Source organism: Caretta caretta, chromosome 2 (assembly GCF_965140235.1).
Source record: "Caretta caretta isolate rCarCar2 chromosome 2, rCarCar1.hap1, whole genome shotgun sequence".
NCBI classification, from domain to species: Eukaryota; Metazoa; Chordata; order Testudines; family Cheloniidae; genus Caretta; species Caretta caretta.
The window spans coordinates 154,845,860-154,867,292 of record NC_134207.1 but is presented as its reverse complement, the minus strand read 5'-3'; the positions used below and the strand labels follow the sequence as shown (position 1 = coordinate 154,867,292).

The 21,433-nt window shown below is 45.7% G+C and overlaps 1 protein-coding gene across 1 annotated transcript in view; it reads left to right on the top strand.

Moving 5' to 3' along the window:
- The window catches only part of AHRR (aryl hydrocarbon receptor repressor), a 150,545-nt gene that overhangs the window by 9,094 nt on the left and 120,018 nt on the right, over positions 1 to 21,433 (top strand). Inside the window, exon 2 of the mRNA XM_048839433.2 lies at positions 11,204 to 11,275. Coding sequence (XP_048695390.2) covers positions 11,214 to 11,275 — 62 coding nt within the window. The 5' untranslated portion in view covers positions 11,204 to 11,213. The remainder of the gene's footprint in view (positions 1 to 11,203; positions 11,276 to 21,433) is intronic.

The window sequence follows — 21,433 nt, the reverse complement described above, 5'->3', positions numbered from 1 at the left end:
ACTACCTACACCAACGGGAGCTGTTCTCTCATCAGTGTAGATAATCCACCTTCCCGAGAGGCGGTAGCTAGGTCAACGGAAGAATTCTTCCACTGTCTGCACTGGGAGTTATTCAGTATAGCTGCGTCTCTCAGGGGGGTGGATTTTTCACGTCCCTGAGAAATGTAGCTAAACCAGTGTAAGTGTCCAGTGTGGATCAGACCTCACTCAAGCTACGCTAACTTGAGAGGAGTAAGAGGAGAGGAGTGTCCATAACTCAGGTTAAACCTGAAATGAAGACATAGGCCTGGTTTACAGTAGAAAATTAGGTCAGCTTAACTACGTCAGTCAGGGGTGTGAAAAATTCTTCTGTCGACCTAGCGACTACTTCTCAGGGAGGTGGATTTCCTCCATCGATGGGAGAACCCTTCCCATTGGCATAGGTAGTGTCTACACTGAAGCACTACAGTGGTGGAGCAAGAGAGGTGCAGATGTGCTGCTATAGTGTTTTAAGTGTAGACAAGCCCAGGGAGAACGTAGTGTTTTATACCACTTTATTTGTTCACAGCAGTTCTCATTGACTTCAGTTGCAGCTGTGAGTGCTCAGGCCTTCTGCAAATCAGACCCTGGGGTCTCAAGTTGGGCATCCAGAAGATGATGAGGAACAGTGGACACCTGTGAAAAATTTGGTTTAAGTGACTTGCCCAGCATCACATAGGAACTCTGTGGTATTGGCAGGGATAAAATCGTTCTACGGGGTTCAGAGTAGCAGCCGTGTTAGTCTGTATCCACAAAAAGAAAAGGAGTACTTGTGGCACCTTAGAGACTAACAAATTTATTTGAGCATAAGCTTTCGCATTTGCTCCAACCCCTCAGACAGAGACAAACACCTACAAGATCTCTATCAAGCGTTCTTACAACTACAATACCCACCTGCTGAAGTGAAGAAACAGACTGACGGAGCCAGAAGAGTACCCAGAAGTTACCTACTGCAAGACAGGCCCAACAAAGAAAACAACAGAACGCCACTAGCCATCACCTTCAGCCCCCAACTAAAACCTCTCCAGCGCATCATCAAGGATCTACAACCTATCCTGAAGGATGACCCATCACTCTCACAGATCTTGGGAGACAGGCCAGTCCTTGCTTACAGACAGCCCCCCAACCTGAAGCAGATACTCACCAGCAACCACACACCACACAACAAAACCACTAACCTAGGAACTTATCCTTGCAACAAAGCCCGTTGCCAATTGTGTCCACATATCTATTCAGGGGACACCATCATAGGGCCAAATCACATCAGCCACACTATCAGAGGCTCGTTCACCTGCACATCTACCAATGTGATATATGCCATCATGTGCCAGTAATGCCCCTCTGCCATGTACATTGGCCAAACTGGACAGTCTCTACATAAAAGAATAAATGGACACAAATCAGATGTCAAGAATTATAACATTCAAAAACCGGTCAGAGAACACTTCAATCTCTTTGATCACTCAATTACAGACCTAAAAGTGGCAATATTACAACAAAAAAACTTCAGAAACAGACTCCAACGAGAGACTGCTGAATTGGAATTAATTTGCAAACTGGATACAATTAACTCAGGCTTGAATAAAGACTGGGAGTGGATGTGTCATTACGCAAAGTAAAACTATTTCCCCATGTTTATTCCTCCCCCCCCCCACTGTTTCTCACACGTTCTTGTCAACTGCTGGAAATGACCCACCTTGATTATCACTACAAAAGGTTCCCCCCTCCCCCTGCTCTCTTGCTGGTAACAGCTCACCTTACCTGATCACTCTTGTTCCAGTGTGTATGGTAACACCCATTGTTTCATGTTCTCTGTGTATATAAAATCTCCCCACTGTATTTTCCACAGCATGCATCCGATGAAGTGAGCTGTAGCTCACGAAAGCTTATGCTCAAATAAATTTGTTAGTCTCAAAGGTGCCACAAGTACTCCTTTTCATTTTACAGGGTGGTATTCAACTGCCTTAACCACAAGACCATCCTTTTCTTCTTGCAATCCTCTACCTTACTATCTGCACACTATCCAGAGAAAATGAGATACGGATCCTACAGACAACAGCCTTATTCCCTGTACCTCCTTGATTCATTCCCTGAGTATCATCTATTCTATTCTGTGCACTGAAGGAGGTAGGGGTCCTGTGAAAAAGATGGTATGTGACCATGTAACTGAAGACTGTATCATAATGCCTATGCACAAGGATGCCAAATTAAAGTTGCATGGTCAACCTTAATCCTAGCATTTCCTGACAGTTGAGTGCTTGACTTTGCAAACTTAACATTCTTTTAAAATTATTTTCTATGTGGGCTGGCCATTAGAGGGATGAGGAACACTGCCAGGCTCTGGGTTCTGGGCAGTCAAGCCTAGAGGTTGGAGCTGTGGTCGAGAACAGGTGACAAAGGCCGAAGCTGGATGTAGAGTCAGAACCGGGCTAAGGGCACTGCTGAAACTGGGGTCTGGGGACAAGCTGTGGGTCAGAACTGGGGTCAGAGTCCATGGGGCAAACCAAATCAGGAACAGAGTCAGAGTCTGGATGCAGGCTGAATGTCGAAGCCGGGTTGGAGTCACTCCAAGGGTTTGGGTCAGGAGATGGGTGCAGGGCTGGAGCGAGGTTGGAATAGGGCATGGACAAGGTTGAGGCAGCAACAGGGAGAGAATTGAGGACAGGCTGGAAGGAAGCCTAGGGAGTCTGTAACACTGCAAGGCAGCAGGAGGGCTCTAACCAAGTGGTGCTGCTGCACAGACTAACTTTGTGGTTCTGGCAGTAAGAGTGAAATACCTGTGCTTAGAGGGTCATCTGACCCAGGGCCTGCCCAGGGATAAGCTGCTGCAGCATGCCTGCAGGTTCTGCTTAGGGATGAGTCAATGTAGCTGAGTTGCTGCAGCATGCCTGAGGGATGAGACAGTGTAGACTCTGCTGGAGGGGTGTTATTATACCTGTTGAGGCTCTGGGGTTGGGCTGGTGAAAGCCGCCCACAGCTAAAGCCCTCCCCCCTCCAGCCTAAGAGGAGGAGCTACCAGACCAGAGTATTACATGAGTTTGTGGGACAACAAATGAGAAAACAGTGATGGGAGTGAGGGTCACAAGGTCAAAAGCAGGGAGCCAGATGGGGACACTGAGTAGAGAACACCGGACAGTGCCCACTGCTCCTCGAAGGTGTCCAGGGAGCTAGTGGACATGGCTCAGAGGAACTCTATCTGGAGACATGACCTATGGGAGGAGCAGATATAGGCCCAACACTCGCAGAGCACCTTCCGGTCCAGCATCCTCCTCCTGGTATGGTGGACGGCCATCTTGGCCAGCGCTAGGAGGAGGTTGATGAAGAGGTCTCACAACGTCATGGGGCCACAGATAGGGTGTGCGAAAAGTGGTGTTGGGAAAAGTGCAGCCGGAACCTGAGGAGAAGATTCTGGATGAGCCTGAAAAGGGGCTGCAACCTGGTGCTCTTGATGTATATGTGCACCAGGGTCTCCCTCTTGCCTCAGTGAAGGAACTGGCAAGTAATATCCCCCAGAGAACCCCTGTTCCTATTATGTTCCTGGGGACAGGTGGCCACAAGCCCACCCACATCTAAAGGCCCCTCCCCCAGCCAAGGGGAGGAGCTACTGGACCCAGGGCTCAGGTAAATGCAGGGACAACAAATGAGAAAATAGGAATGGGAGTGAGAATCACAGGGTCAAAAGCAGGGATTGAGAGGGGGACACCGAGCAGAGAACCCCAGACAGCCCCAACTGCTCCTTGAAGGCATCCAGGGGTTAGTGGATGGGGCCCAGAGGAACTTTGCCCAGAGATGTGATCTGAGGGAGGAGCAGAAATAGGTCCCACAGTCGCAGAGTATCTCCCTGTCCAGCATCCTCCTCCTGGTATGGTAGACGGCCACCTGGGCCAATGCCAGGAGGAGGTTGATGAGAAGGTCTCACAACTTCGTGGATGGGATGTATGTACAAAGATCAGGATGCGTGAGGGAGAAGTGCAGCCAAAACCTGAGGAGACGGTTCTGGAGTAGCCAGAAAAGGGGCTGCAGCCTCGTGCACTTGATGTAAATGTGTGCCAGGGTCTCCCTCACGCTGCAGAAGAGGGAAGTGTCAGGGAGGGTGGTGAGGTACACCACATGTCAGGTACACACCCCTGCTCACAGCTTCGTGAAGGAGCCGCCAACTAATATCCCTCAGAGAACCCCTGTACTGGAGTGAGCAGACCCAATCTGGCTACTGGTTTGCCTCACAAACATATTTTCCAGTGAGTTTCACAGCTATTAGCCAACAGCAGATGAATGTTGATACTTAGGAATCCTGAATCCTGTTTCAGGTTCCGAGGGGAGAATTCTTGTAGAGGTCACGCACCATTCTGCCCCAGGCCCCACAAGCCTGACTCCTTCTATCCCTGGTCTCTCCAGCTTGTCTTTGTTTCATTTTCCCTTACCACCACCCCCTCTGTTTCTCATCCCAGTCCTCTCCTTTTCCTCGCTCTTCATCTCGGTCTACCCCCTTATAATTCCTCCCAGACCTAGCTCCTCACTCCTCTGCATTCCACCTTCTCCTTGCTGCCTAGGTGCCTGCCAGGGGAGCATTGAGAACACATTAGAGAGGGTCTCCCTGCTTTCAATTCAGTGCCTGGTACCAGAGCAGCCCTTGGTGGGTGGGAGGAGTTCTGCAGAGAAAGACTTGTTCATTCCCTGCTGCTCTGGGATGGAGCATTCTTAGTGGCTGTGTGGTGCTGGCATATGCACAGTGGAGTTGCTTGTAGGAGTTGTGAGGCAATGAAGCATCTGATTGCATACAGAATATTCAGAGAATTTAGCTGCTATCTAAATAAGTCTTTTGAGCATGTGCAAACTGCTATTTTTTAGAGGCTCGTAATGTCCAAATTTGGACACATTTTCATGAGGATGGCTAAAGGTACATCCCTAACACCATGGTGACCCCCCTGCCAAATTTTAAGCCCCTGCTCCCAAGCATGGAGGTGCTAAAGCTTCTCAATGAAATGGTTTTACTAACTCTCTAACATGAACAAAACAACATATTTTACACTAACCTCATTCTTGGGAATGGTTGAACCATTTTTGGTGAAGTTTTCTAAAAAATTCAGACTGAGGCAGATCCCTGGCATGGGAAATCTCAGTCCAACTGGTTAAAGTTGGACAAAGTTATAAACAACTGAAACTTGGATCTTATAAAGGGATGTTTTGGATGAGCTTAAATATTGGACGAGCCGTGTATTACCAGATTTCTGTTCTGAAAGTATGTACTTTTATACACTGTGGTCAAATCATCCCCTAAACTTCTCTTTGATAAGCTAAAGATGTTGAGGTCCTTGAATCTGTCACTACAAGACCCCTTTTCAATCCTTTAATCATTCTCATGGCTTTTCTCTGAGCCCTCTCCAATTTTTCAACATCCCTCTTGAAGTGTGGATACCAAAACTGGACACAGTATTCCACTAGAGGTTGCACCAGTGCCAAGTATAGAGGTAATATAACCTTCCTGCTCCTGCACGATATTCCCCTGCTTATAAATGCAAGGATTACATTAGCCCTTTTGGTCACAGTATCTCATTCGAATCTCATGTTCAGCTGATTATCCACCATGACCCTCAAATCTTTTTCAAAGTCACTGCTCCCCAGAATAAAGTCACCCATTCTTTAGGTTTGACCTACATTCTTTGTTCACAAGTTTACACAGCCAATTAGTGGAAGAGTCAGGATTCGAACTCGAATTTATGACTCACAAACTTCTTCCTCTAAACAGTGCTGCTTAAATTGTACTTCTGTGTGGCTTAAAAGAGCACAGACAAAAAATGAGTAATCGTTTTGAAGGCCCAGAAGGCCCAGCAGATCACTTAGTTGGACCTCAGGTGTAACTCAAGTCATTACATTTCACCCAGTTATCTCTGTATTTACCCCAATAACTTGTGTTTGGCTAAAGCATATCTTGCAGAAAGGCATCCAGTATTGATTTCAAGACATCAAGAGATGGCGAATCTCCTCCTTCCCTTGGTAGTTTTTTCCAAAGGGTATCACTTTCACTGTTAAAAGGTTGTGCCTAATTTCTAATGTGAATTTGCCTGTCATCAGCTTCCAGCCAATGATTCTTGTTATGCCTTTTCAAGCTTGATTAAAGTTCACTTTAGTACCCAGTTTAGTCAAACACCTAAACAGAGAAAAAGCAGAAAGGGGCTGTGTGACAGAGTGTAAGTACACTATCTGATCTTTGTGAAACAGATTAAGTGCAGCTTCTCGGCTTCTCCCTGCCTTTGCATAAGGGAAGGTCTATAATGGTGGCTAGTTGAGAGCCAGTGGGCTCTATACCCCTCAAGTGGCCTAGGTTGAATCCCACACTGTGTCATTTTTTTGTTTAGTTTTGGTTTAGGCTGAACTTTTTTTTAATTGTTGTGTAAACACAGCCCTCTCAAGGGTACTGTCACATTCCAGGGCAATTGCACTTCTATTTCCCCTCAGTGATCCAGCAAAGGGACAAACTCTCAGGTTTCTGGCTTCCCTGGCTATCACCGCTCTTGGGTGGAGACACACATCTTTCTCCCTTCTGACCATGATTAAGGCTACGTTTTAGTCACGGTTATTTTTAGTAGAAATCATGGACAGGTCATGGGCAGTAAGCAAAAATTCACGGCCTGTCCATGACTTGTACTATTTACCTGTAACTAAAACTTGTGTTGGGGCCCCAGAATGCTCTGGGCAGGAGGGCGGTCTGGGAGCGCCATGATTGCTGGGGGTCAGGAGTTGTAGGGTCATGCCAGCCGCTTCCAAGGAGCTCCCTCCCCTTCCCCCCCCACACTCCAACCCCCTGCCTCAGCTCTGAGCCCCCTCCCACACCCAAACTGCTGCTGGCCCAGGGGCTGCCCGAGTGTTCCAGCAGCCCCTTAGCCATCTGCACCAGCTGCTGCAAAAGTCATGGAGGTCATGGAATCTGTGACTTCTGTGACCTCCATGACAGACACACAGCCTTAACCATGATATCTCCAGGCTGCACAGTTCCCTGCCTTCACCATGTTATTCCAAGCACAGACAGATTGCCCAAGGACACCTGCTTGCTTTCTCATCAGAGATGGCTAGTAGATGTAATTACTACAGTTCTAAGTACCACACAGTTCTTTCTATGCAAGCCTAGTTTATTCTTAAGGTAAAAAGCACTACAGAGAAAACATACTAAAAACAATAAAAAAAAACCTACACGCATGCTAATAAGCTTACTGGAGATCCCCACAGCACTAACATGGATACTGGCAGGAGCAGTCCTTCAAATCCCCACCCAAGGGGAGTCCTTGTGGTTCATTACAGCTTCAACTCAGAACAAGCACTCAGTCTTATGGGGTATCAGTAAGCCCAGTCCTTCCAACCCTTCCCAAAGGATTGGGGCTCTTCCTGCACTAGAGGACCTGTCCATTTGCTGGATCAAGAAGAAGGCCCTGAGCCAGGTTAAAACCAGGCTGTTTATTTAAAAAACACTTTCTTTGTCTGTTGGTCTTTGGAGAATCCAGTATATGCAAACCTCTCCAGGGAGGTGGCTTCTAAGGGTTGATAAGGATGGAAGAATATTAGCATCTTTCTCCCACTAGAGAAGATACATACAATGCCACAATAACACATCCATAACAACATTTTAATGTATTATATCCCAAAGGTATTGACCCTAATTCAATAACGTTTAACTTAATTCTGTAAATGTTATCTTAATTCCATAAGGATTGTTCAGGATATTGTGATTCTGTCACAGGTACATCTACACTGCAAATCAGGGTGTGTTATAGAATCATAGAATCATAGAATATCAGGGTTGGAAGGGACCCCAGAAGGTCATCTAGTCCAACCCCCTGCTCGAAGCAGGACCAATTCCCAGTTAAATCATCCCAGCCAGGGCTTTGTCAAGCCTGACCTTAAAAACCTCTAAGGAAGGAGATTCTACCACCTCCCTAGGTAACGCATTCCAGTGTTTCACCACCCTCCTAGTGAAAAAGTTTTTCCTAATATCCAATCTAAACCTCCCCCACTGCAACTTGAGACCATTACTCCTCGTTCTGTCATCTGCTACCATTGAGAACAGTCTAGAGCCATCCTCTTTGGAACCCCCTTTCAGGTAGTTGAAAGCAGCTATCAAATCCCCCCTCATTCTTCTCTTCTGCAGGCTAAACAATCCCAGCTCCCTCAGCCTCTCCTCATAACTCATGTGTTCCAGACCCCTAATCATTTTTGTTGCCCTTCGCTGGACTCTCTCCAATTTATCCACATCCTTCTTGAAGTGTGGGGCCCAAAACTGGACACAGTACTCCAGATGAAGCCTCACCAATGTCGAATAGAGGGGAACGATCACGTCCCTCGATCTGCTCGCTATGCCCCTACTTATACATCCCAAAATGCCATTGGCCTTCTTGGTAACAAGGGCACACTGCTGACTCATATCCAGCTTCTCGTCCACTGTCACCCCTAGGTCCTTTTCCGCAGAACTGCTGCCTAGCCATTCGGTCCCTAGTCTGTAGCTGTGCATTGGGTTCTTCCGACCCTGCACTTATCCTTATTGAACCTCATCAGATTTCTTTTGGCCCAATCCTCCAATTTGTCTAGGTCTTTCTGTATCCTATCCCTCCCCTCCAGCGTATCTACCACTCCTCCCAGTTTAGTATCATCCGCAAATTTGCTGAGAGTGCAATCCACACCATCCTCCAGATCATTTATGAAGATATTGAACAAAACCGGCCCCAGGACCGACCCTTGGGGCACTCCACTTGATACCGGCTGCCAACTAGACATGGAGCCATTGATCACTGCCCGTTAAGCCCGACAATCTAGCCAGCTTTCTACCCACCTTATAGTGCATTCATCCAGCCCATACTTCCTTAACTTGCTGACAAGAATACTGTGGGAGACCGTGTCAAAAGCTTTGCTAAAGTCAAGAAACAATACATCCACTGCTTTCCCTTCATCCACAGAACCAGTAATCTCATCATAAAAGGCGATTAGATTAGTCAGGCATGACCTTCCCTTGGTGAATCCATGCTGGCTGTTCCTGATGTACCTTATGTAGGGTATGTCTACACCACGAATGAAGGTGCAATTGTAGCATGGGTAGGCATACTCACACTAACTTTAATCTGGTTTCAGAGGAACAGCCGTGTTAGTCTGTATTCGCAAAAAGAAAAGGAGTACTTGTGGCACCTTAGAGACTAACCAATTTATTTGAGCATGAGCTTTCGTGAGCTACAGCTCACTTCATCAGATGTATACCGTGGAAATTTGAGCATGAGCTTTCGTGAGCTACAGCTCACTTCATCAGATGTATACCGTGGAAACTGTTTCCACGGTATACATCTGATGAAGTGAGCTGTAGCTCACGAAAGCTCATGCTCAAATAAATTGGTTAGTCTCTAAGGTGCCACAAGTACTCCTTAACTTTAATCTAGCTCACGTGGGTGAAAATAGTAGTGCAGATGTGGTGTCATGGACTCTGCTGTGTGTCAGCCACCAGAATATTTTCCCAGGATCCCTGGTGGACTTGTACTGCAGCAGCTAGCCCATGGTGAAGCCCTTGCCACCACATCTTCACTACAGTTGGTACCTGCACTAGCTAGATTAAAGCTACCGCAAGTATACCTACCCACACTACAATCACACATTCATTTGCAGGGTAGACAGACTGTAGGAATAAATCTTGGGGAAGAGAACTTACTGACCGTGGGTCCAATACTATATACTTCCTCATATAACTTTATTCAGACATGTAGATAAGTGTGGAAGGGTTTACAGCCTTGGACTTTAATACTGTTTTATTTGTTAGGGTTTTTTTGTCACTGAACTATTCAGTCAGTCTCCAGACTGTAAACTGGATGTGCTATAGAAAAGGGTACTCAAATAGGCATTTAAAATATTGAATATTTCAAATTATTACATGCATAATGTGTGCTCCTACTAGCTGGGCCTGTACTCTTCCCCAGCTAAGCAAAGGCAAGCTGGGTCAATATTTGGATGGGTGGCTTCCAAAAAACAAACAAACTCTGGTACTGCACGAAGTGGTGTTTGTGATTCAATGTGTGGCACTCTTCTGTTTCAGCTGTCACTTGAATCCACAACCCATCATATTGCTAAGAGGGGTTCTGTGCTTCTGGAGGGACTACAAAATGCAAACCTAATGTTGTGACTACTTGTGATCATTAAAGCTCTCCAGATGCTTTAGTAGTGGTAACAGTAGCAACCCCAGGAGGCCTGAGCTCAGATCAGGGCCCCATTATGCTAATCACTGTACCAACACTGAGACACAACTCCTGCTCCAAAGAGCTTGCTGTCAAAATAGAAAAGACAGAACAAGCATCAAAGTAACTTGCCTACAGTCACAAAGCTGGGAATTGAACCTGTCTCTGGAGAATGCTCTATGCACTGGACCCAATGACCTCTCAAAGAGTGTAGAAGATGTTAAATGTGAGGACCTGGACAAATTCCAGGTTGAGTAATTGCATCCTGCTAAGCACAATTTCAGTAATGGAAGAAATTATTCCTGTATATTTCAAGAGTTGTGGGATCCTTCCTCATGGAAGGTGATATATAATATTATTTATTATTATTGACCCTAAACATATATTAGCCAGGAAATTAGAATATATATTGGCCAAGAGATTTTTTTTAAAAGGAAGAAAGAAGCCTATTTCAGGCTCTCTAATAAACAAGATGTCTTTTATACCCATTTTATACCATTTTTTAGCTGATTTAATTTAAAAAACATGAAAATTAAATATAAACATCAATATTCTAATAACTAAGAAACAGAATAAACTAAGAAACAGAATGAAGCCTGACCCTTCTTTCTTCTTATGTCACTGTGCCTTTTAGCTTTACATAATGCCATGGCTTAAGGAATGAGCATTGGCTTTAATTGAATTTCCTGGGTTTTGTAATGTTGTAAAGTGGTATGAAACACTGAAAACTCTGAAAATGAACCACCTATTGCTTTTCTCAAAAAGGAAAAGGAGTACTTGTGGCACCTTAGAGACTAACAAATTTATTTGAGCATAAGCTTTCGTGAGCTACAGCTCACTTCATCGGATGCAGTGAGCTGTAGCTCACGAAAGCTTATGGTCAAATAAAATTGTTAGTCTCTAAGGTGCCACAAGTACTCCTTTTCTTTTTGTGAATACAGACTAACACAGCTGCTACTCTGAAACCTATTGCTTTTCTGTTTCAGTGCCAGGACAATGATTCCACCAGGGGAATGTCTATATGCTGGGAGGAAAAGGAGGAAACCCATTAAGAAACAGTTAAGTATCATATTCATTATGAGCTAATTATGCCTCCCTCTGCGTGGATATGCTACAAGGGAGATAAGCTGCAGGGGTCCCTTCCTTCCACAATGCACCCACACAGGAGAGGCTTAATCTGTCTCCCCACAGTGGGAAGTACCGTTAGTGCTGAGTGGCCCGAGAAAGACTGCTAGTGAAAAAACAGGTGAATCCCTGCGGGAAATCAATACAAAAGAGAGAATACACAGAACAAGGGCAGGTCAAAAAATTTCCATCCATTTTTTGTCCTCAAATGGAAAATGGGGGAGGTCCTGACCCTTCCCCTTGCCCATAAACCCTACATAGGCTGGCTGTGTGTGGGGGAATGCCTTTGCATGTTTTAAAGCTGTAACAAGAACTGATCTCCATCACGTTCTCCCCAGTGCTAAGGAGGCATTATGCCTTTCAAAGGACTCAGTGTCTCCTGACACCAATGCCCTGGCAATGGCCTTCCTATCCTTCCCCTAACATGGCTCAGCCGTGTATGCGGCATAACTGAACCAAAAATATATTGAATATGAGTTTGAAAATTGAACATATTATGGGTTAATTTAACTAAATGAAACAATTAACTGGTGAGTGGCACTTTTTGAATAAAGAATAAATGTTTGAGATAATTATTTTATTAGATCATTTTCATAATAAGGAGACTTGAATCTACGTTTTGTGCAAGGAGTGCAGGAACAAAAGCACTGTGAAGTAACAGGATGGCTTGAAATGCAAGGAAGGAAAGGTCATTTTCATTCAAATATGAAATGGTTTCCAGATGCCCCAAACCACTCAGTGAAATAAATGTTTTTATTATAATGATCCCTGCATCTTTTGTGTTGTACCATGTAATTGTAAAACAAACTATATTTTTGGTATTTTTCAGAGTTATAAATACAAACTGGCATTGATGGGCATGGTACTACAGTTAAGGATGAGACGATCATTACAATGAAGCTCCCTCTTTCCAGTTGCTCATAACATCTTAGATTCATAGATATTAAGGTCAGAAGGGACCATTATGATCATCTAGTCTGACCTCCTGCACAATGCAGGCCACAGAATCTCACCCACCCACTCCTATGATAAACTTCTCACCTATGTCTGAGCTATTGAAGTCCTCAAATCATGGTTTAAAGACTTCAAGGTGCAGAGAATCCTCCAGCAAGTGACCCATGCCCCATGCTACAGATGAAGGTGAAAAACTTCCAGGGCGTCTTCCAATCTGCCCTGGAGGAAAATTCCTTCCCGACCCCAAATACGGCGATCAGCTAAACCCTGAGCATACGGGCAAGATTCACCAGCCAGATACCCAGGAAAGAATTCTCTGTAGTAACTCAGATCCCACTCCATCTAACATCCCATCACAGGCCATTGGGCCTATTTACCTATTTAGGATTTCAGTCCAGACCGCCGTGCATGTGTTTTAGGCAGCCAGGGCAGCTGTAAGATGGATCCAGAAACTTGACTCTGGATAAAATATGGTAGAGTATACACCTTTGAATTATTAGCTGCCCTACTGTAGGCAGCCCTCACTTTCCTGTGTGATGTTATTTATGATTTAATCAGGATCATTTTTCAGTCTATGGCAGTGTCCGTCTCTTCCTCAAAGCTTGTCTGTCTGTGGGCCTGGTCGCTGGTGTGTGGAGCCCTTCATGTGTTCTCTGCTATTCAGGAACATTCTCTGATCTGAAAGACCTTGAATGAAAATGCTGAACTGGCACTTCTGATGCCCAGAGCCTCTTTCGGGGTCTGCTTCTTTCATTTCTTTCACACAGACAGACCACATTGGCACTCCAGGACTCTGAGGCAGGAGAACAGGCAGTCCTTGTTCTGCCATGGGTTTTTCACATTCCCTTGGTCCTCTGTGTGAGGAATCAGGGTCTGCATTAGATCCAGGCTTCAGGCAACCTAACAAGCATGGCTGCCTGTAATAGGTTGTCTGATTGGCTGCAGCCCCATACTGGTTGGCAGAGTCAGCAGACCAGCTCGTAAGCCCAGTGGTAGCTAGTTGTTTAGTGGCTGCCCAAAGCATCTGTGCTTGACTGTGATAGCTCCGGCCTTGCCTCACTGCAGGTAACCCAGTTCTGACACTCAGCTGTGATTCCTGACCTCTGACCCTTGGCTCTGGCTTCAGACTGTGGTTCTGAATGTGGGCTCTAACTCCAGCAGTGATCCAGGGCTCTAATTCCTTGCTACTGACTCCTGTTCTACCCACTAGATTGCTCCTGCCCTGACACTAGGCATGACTGTCCACGTCCCAGTCACATGACACTGCTCTCCGGGGTGGAAGAAGTCAGGGCTATGGGGCTAGAGGAGGCTCTGGTCATACAGTTTACTCCAACTGACATGGCATGGGCCTACAACAGGAAGCTAAAAGTCCTTCCAAATAAATAAATTAACAAACAAACAAAGAGAGAGAGAGAGAGAGAGAGAGAGAGAGAGGAATGGGACCACACAACCTAGGATTATGGGGTCTTGGCAAGAGTTTTCCTTAGTTACTCAGCTGAGTTTTAAAATGCCCAGGCAAGGTTTATTTCTTCTTTTACTCATTTCCAAAGACCTGCTCAAATTGTAGGTAATCTAGGAGATTCGGAGCAGAACAATAACTTAGTTCCTGCTAGACAGGCATGAGAAGGACCTAGGGGTGACAGTGGACGAGAAGCTGGATATGAGTCAACAGTGTGCCCTTGTTGCCAGGAAGGCCAATGGCATTTTGGGGTGTATAAGTAAGGGCATTGCCAGCAGATCGAGGGACGTGATTGTTCCCCTCTATTCGACATTGGTGAGGCCTCGTCTGGAGTACTGTGTCCAGTTTTGGGCCCCACACTACAAGAAGGATGTGGAAAAATTGGAGAGAGTCCAGCAGAGGGCAACAAAAATGATTAGGGGACTGGAACACATGACTTATGAGGAGAGGCTGAGGGAACTGGGATTGTTTAGTCTACGGAAGAGAAGAATGAGAGGGGATTTGATAGCTGCTTTTAACTACCTGAAAGGTGGATCCAAAGAGGATGGCTCTAGACTATTCTCAGTGATAGCAGATGACAGGACAGGGAGTAATGGTCTCAAGTTGCAGTGGGGGAGATTTAGGTTGGATATTAGGAAAAACTTTTTCACTAGGAGGGTGGTGAAACACTGGAATGGGTTACCTAGGGAGGTGGTGGAATCCCCTTCCTTGGAAGTTTTTAAGGTCAGGCTTGACAAAGCCCTGGCTGGGATGATTTAGTTGGGCATTGGTCCTGCTCTGGGCAGGGGGTTGGACTAGATGACCTCCAAAGGTCCCTTCCAACTCTGATATTCTATGATTCTATGATTCTATGACGGAGAAGGTACTCATATATCCTAATTTCTAAGACCTCTGGCAGTTGTTGGCCTACACTGGACCTCAGACAAGTTGGTTTCTTCCTTCCTTCTTGTGCCCAGGATCCCTGCTGGGGGTGAAGAGGGGAGTATGGAGTTCTCCTAGATGCATATCTGCACAACCCCATCAATACAGCTCACATGATGATATTAGTGGTAGCTGCTGCTTTCAGAGGGATGCTGCCGCTTTCAGATGAGGTGCTCGCTTCTGCCACAAAGTCATACACAGCTCAGGAGTTCAGGATTGCCAGGCCACAGAAGATACATTGTCACTGCCAAAAAAAGCTGTGTTCTTAATCTGGGTTACCTCCCTTGCATTAGCTAACTTGGGTTAAAACAGCAGTGAAGACATGGCATCTCAGCTTTTAACTCAGGTTATCAGATCAAGTTAAAGCCCATAGTGAGCCTGGGGTGGAATTTGACCTGCTAACTTGAGTTAAAAGCTGAGTTGCTTTGTCTTGACTGCTATTTTAACTTGAGCTAGCTAACAAAGGGGGAGGGATAGCTCAGTGGTTTGAGCATTGGCCTGTTAAACAGAAGAGTGCCACACATTGAATCACAAACACCACTTCATGCAGTACCAGGGTTTCTTTGTTTTTTGGAAGCCACCCATCCAAATATTGACCCAGCTTGCCTTTGCTTAGCTGGGGAAGAGTACAGGCCCAGCTAGTAGGAGCACACATTATGCATGTAATAATTTCAAATATTCAATATTTTAAATGCCTATTTGAGTACCCTTTTTCTATAGCACATCCAGTTTGCAGTCTGGAGACTGACTGAATAGTTCAGTGACAAAAAACCCCTAACAAATAAAACAGTATTAAAGTCCAAGGCTGCAAACCCTTCCACACTTATCTACATGTCTGAATAAAGTTAAACCCAGGGTTGTGAGTTCAATCCTTGAGGGGGCCATTTAGGGATCTGGGGCAAAAATTGAGTATTGGTCCTGCTTTGAGCAGGGGGTTGGACGAAATGACCTCAAGAGGTCCTTTCCAACCCTGATATTCTGTGATCCTATGATCAGGAGTTAGCTAGCTTTGGTTAAGAATACACCATTCATTTGCAGTGAAGACAGGCCCAACATGTTCCAGTCACCCACCCTAATTTCCTTTCATCACCGGCATGCCCCTAAACCAGGAGTTGCAAGGGAATCAGTACAGAGCCATGTGCACTGGGAAAATTCCTCTAGCTACTATTCTGCACCACTTGCAGCCTCTGAATGCTGCTGAATTGGCAGAAAGGGGCTGTAGGAGAGGCCAGATCTGGCTTTCTGTGGGTTTTTTTAAGCTGGTGCTTGAAAAATTTACCTCTCCCATATTAGCCTGAGGAATAAGCCTATTAGTTAGGGCAAAAAGTATCTGTTCTACCACACCATACCAAAGCCACTCTCCCAGGTATTTAAAGGAATAAAGCAATTGTGTACTGCTTACAGTGCATTATATTTAACTGTAATGTTGTTAACCCTCTTTCCATGTAATATATTTTGAATATTATATAACCTGTATCTCTTGCTTATTAGACTTTCTTTCCTCTCTGGCTTCACTTCATGGTTTCTTTTGTTTCATTTTTATAACAGAACATGATCTTGCCTGTGTTGTTTTCAGTATGTTTTTTTTTTCTCTCTCTCCCTTCCACTTGTCCCCCCATCATATATTTAAATTAGGTATGGCAGTTGGGCTCCCAGCAACTTGCCAATGCCAGCCTCCATGCTAAAATGGTTTGAGGTAGAGCTGGTCAGAAAATGGGGAAGAGGAGGGTGGGAGTTTCAATGGAAAATGTCAGTGGAAACAGTTCTGTTTCATTTTTTGTCAATACTTTACATAGAACTTTTTGACATTTTGTTGAAAATGGAAGAAATTTTCAGTTGCAGAAAACCAAAAATGTATTTGGTTTGGGGGGGGTTCAGTTTTCTGATGAAAGATGGAAACTATTCAAGGAAAACAGATGCTGTCTATGAAAATGTTTGTTTAGTGGAAACCCCAGTTTTCCATTTGAGGACAAAAAATGGATGTACATTTTTTGACCTGCCCTTGTTCTGTGTATTCTCTCTCTTGCATTGATTTCCCTCAGGGATTCACCTGTTTTTTCACTAGGGATTAGAACATCCCACTCTGCTAGGCTGGGTAGGAGTCTGGAATCTTTGAGAGGTTTCACAGCATCATTCTCTGGGAAGGCGAGAGTAGACAGATAGGGATAGGGGTTGCCCGTTACAGAATGAGTAGGATTTTTGGTCCCCCCGCAAAAGAAACCAGGGGATCTATAGAAGCTGTCTGCATAGAAGCCCTGTTTCTCTGCTTTCTGTCAGCGGATGATCTTAGAACTACCTCTTAAATCGGGGTACCACAGAATGGAGAAATAACTAGGTTAATAGATTAATGTGGCCTCCTATTGCATTAAATTAGGCAGAAATTTATCATGGAGTTGGTTGGGGGGCAATCGGGAGCAGGTATAGACAACCCTCATGGAGAGGTTTGGAAGGGTCATGAAGTGCTGGAGGAACATGCTGAAGAACTGAACCATTTGGAGTCTGCTATGTTTCAGTCCCATTCTCCCACTGAGGTAATGGAGACCATCTGTCCCTACATTTGCGGGCCCCCAGCTCTTATATATCTGGTTCAGTTCTCCTCCAATATGTGCAAATCAGTCACAAACCCCAGCTGCTCTCCTGTTCCAGACAAACCCTGTTAAGGGTAGTCTACACTAAAGAAGTTTGGCATTTACAGCACCAGTTCAAGCACCAGGAACCAGGTCTGGTCAAAAGTTTCCCATCAAAATAGTTTTTTAGCCAGAAAACTGGATTTTGAAATAAAGGAATTTTTGTTGCACAGTGCCTGCTTTCTGTGGGAAATTCTAACTTTTCATTGAAAAATCAAAAAATGTTCCGCCCCAAGCCCAAAAGCTTTTGGCCAAAATGCAAAAACTTTTATTTGGAAATGCCATTGTGATACTTCCTGGGAGTTGTTCAAGTGCCTCAGACCCCTGTTTTTCTCTATGGGCCTGGCATCTCAGCCTTGAACACTTGTAAAACACTTTGTGTCCCAACTCAAAAGTTCTTAACAATACCTCCTCCCACCCCACTGTCCTGCTGGTAATAGCTTATCTGCTATTTCCTGCACAAGCCCAACTTGATTATCATGCACATTGTGTAGAGAGTTGTCACTTTGGATGGGCTATTACCAGCAGGAGAGTGAATTTGTGTGTGGGGGGGCGGAGGGTGAGAAAACCTGGATTTGTGCTGGAAATGGCCCAACTTGATGATCACTTTAGATAAGCTATTACCAGCAGGACAGTGGGGTGGGAGGAGGTATTGTTTCATATTCTCTGTGTGTATATAAAGTCTGCTGCAGTTTCCACGGTATGCATCCGATGAAGTGAGCTGTAGCTCACGAAAGCTCATGCTCAAATAAATTGGTTAGTCTCTAAGGTGCCACAAGTACTCCTTTTCTTTTTGCGGATACAGACTAACACGGCTGCTACTCTGAAATGGGTAGCATAGACACACTGAACCATTTGAAGAACAAATGGCTCCATCACTTGCTTGCCACTTAACTCTGAAATAAGTGCAGACTTCCAATGCACCAGTTCCCAAAATTTGGAGTCCACAGAAAACTGGCTCATTACATGGTGCTGGCTCCTCTTTTTACCCCCCAGCATCTTCAGGTGTCCAGGATTTCTATTGCAAATAACAACCTGGAGGCTTTTTATAAGCAGCTAGAAAGAAGGAGGTGCCAGCACAGCTGCCTTTATTAGAAGCTGCTACTATATAAGAAGTAGAGAATAAAGAGGTAGGATACTGAATGGGAGATTTGGTGATCTCTGAGGCAATCTCACAATTGTGATGTGGTCCATGCAATGGAGGAGTTAGACAATCTCGTTCTAGTGCAGACCAACCCTTAAAATGTGTACCTTGTCATCCACTTGCTGCTCAAACCAGCACTTTGTCATCCACTTGCTGCTCAAAATATGGTACAGAATCTATACCATAGAATCCAGAACCTATCTATTTGCTGTCTTCTCTTTATGGGTAGCTAAGCTATATAGTTCATTACACTCAGGACCTAATCCCCACTTAGATAAAACTCCCATTCATTTGGATTCACTCCCTTGCTGCCTCACTACTTTAGGTTCTCAGCAAGAGGCCATGTGGGACTCTCTCTTGCTTTCATTTTGTACCTTTTCAGTGGACATCTAGAAATCGCTTGGCTTCTTCCCTCACCTTGTTTTACTTATCACACTCATCACAATCCAAACACAATCACCCAGTACTTAATTTCTAATGGCAGAGGTGCTGGGGCCAGTGGTGGATTAGCCACTGGGCCGACGGCACCCGTGCCCAGGGGCCCCGGCCAACTGGGGGGCACCTGAAGGTTCCCAGAAAAAATCCACCACCGGGCAACGGAAGCCCGGAGCCCCGTCCGCCTGACATGCGGAGCAGGGGAAGTCCCCACACTCCGATCCCACTCTGCAGCAGCAATGCCAGGCGGGCAGAGTGAGGGAAACCGCCCCAGCGGCCCCTGACCCCACTCACCAGCAGAAGCCGTGGGATGGGGGAAGGCCCCCCCAGTGGCCCCTACCCTGTCCCTATTCCTGTCTGAACCTGCAGAATGGGGGAAGCCCCCTGAACTCAGGTCGCCCGACCCCACCTTGGCAGAAGCCGTTGGGTGGGGGAAGCCCCAGCACCCGCCCCCCCAAACCTTGTCCCCAGCAGAAGCTGTGGGGCAGCATCGGAAGCCCCCAGTGCCCCTACCTCATCCCTGGCAGAAGCTGCGGGGCAACAGGGGAAGCCCCCACACCTGACCCCACTCTCTGGCAGAAGCACTGGATGGGGCAGGAGAAGCCCCAGCGCCCCAACCTGGTCCCCCGCGGAAGCACAGGAGGTGGCAGGGGAAGCCCCAGCACCTGGACCCCTGCTGTGGCCCTGGGACGGAGGAGCTCTCACTCCCCGCTGCAGTCCAGGGCCATGGCCGCAGCGTGTGTGTGGTGGGCAGAAAGTAGCAAATGTGTTGCGGGGCTGCAGTGGGGGGAAAAATGGGGGGACCCGTGTAGAACTGGGGTGCCCCAAGGAAGGGGCAGAAAGGGGTGGAGCAGGGGTAGGGCCGCCGGCAGAAGGGGTGGAATGGGGCAGCAACCACAGGTGAAAGGGTTGGAGAGGGGTTATCTCTGGCCCAGGGCCCCAGGAAACCTTAATCTGCCTCTGGCCTGGGGCTCAAGCAATTTTTTAACTCTCATAACTAATGTAGCAAGCCCAGAGGCACTGGGGTTATGAACTGCAAAGCCTACAGGTGCCAGGGCTCAGCCCTGGCAAGCCCTGGCACAAATTAAGCACTACAATTACCTCAGTCCACACCTCTTTGTCACTCCAGACTAACAGAGCAGCTAAGGTTATAGAATAAGATCACATAATTTCTATTTCCAATGTGCTATTCTTGACCATTTTTTACCGATTGAGCTCCAGTCAAATCAAGCACCCTTTTACTGGGACTCATTTCATTTCTTCCTCACTCCATTGCTGCCTTACTTCAGAGATCAAGATATGCTAAGTGTGTACATTGTGGTCTTTAGTCTGTGATATAGGAATATTAGATGTAACATTTTGTAATTTTTTCACTGTTTCTCATTCCTTGGTATCATGGTGAGTATGACTGGGATACAGAGCTAGCTCATAAGTTAATATAGCCCGGTGTGTCCATCAGCTGCTGAAAAAATATCTAACTCTGGGACAGGAGACAGAATGTTCCTCCCTCTTCATTAATTAACTAATTTGTTTGATGTTGTCCCTTCCTCTTTAAATGTAGATATTTACTAAGCTCCAGTCACAGCTGTACTATTGCAGGTGCTTGAAAGCGACTCCATTACCTGTTGAGGTTGCATTTATTTTTACCATTTCCTTTGTAACACCCGCCCCCCCCCCCCACAAAAACTGTGTGAAAAGAACATTATTGAGGATACAAAATCAACCATTCAAAAAATTAGGGAATGCCAGATTTACAGCTGCCCATGCAACCTTAATTCAGCCCCTCTGTGTGTGTGCATTATAATAGTCTTTAATTACTTGATCCCATACTGTTTTTTTCCACAGAACCTCTGACTTTTTCACTCTATAAGATGGATTTACAAGGGGGCAGAATTAAGAACTCTTGACTATGGAATCTAAATAATCTTCTTTTAACAGTTGTTCAATGTGCAATTATTCTTTCGAGAAAAGTAGTATTTTCATTGGGGTGGTTTTGACAGGGCAGTTTTTTTATATATTTGGGTTTTAATTTTTGTTTGAACATTTTAATTATTGTAAAGTGCCTTGTGTAAAAAGCATATTGTGGGCCCTGCTAGAGAGCCTATGTGCTTCTGCAGCAGTGTATGAGGGCTGTAAAAGGCTAGAGGAGAATTCCTCCAAGAGAGGCACTGTGTACTGCTGCAAGATGCCCTGCAGTGTTCTCTGGCCAGCTATGAGCCCTGGCATAGGCGCAGGTGGTCCTTCCATTCTGGCATGCTTTATTAAATATTACACAGATTAAAATGTCCATAAGACTATCCTATGGATATTGAAATGTCAAAAGAAAGGAGAAATTATTTTCTGAGGAGATAAGCCTGATTGTAATCCCTGCCACCGCTGACGCAGATTGCAAAGGTGCGAGTGAATGTCATTTGTAGGTACCTGAAGTGTTCTTGCTCTTGGCAACAGAATGACTGCCTCATGTTACTCCCTGGCCCTCCTGTGCTTGCCAGTATGGAGAGATCCTTTCCTTAACCATCCTCTGTCCCATCAGGATCCCTAGATGTTCTAG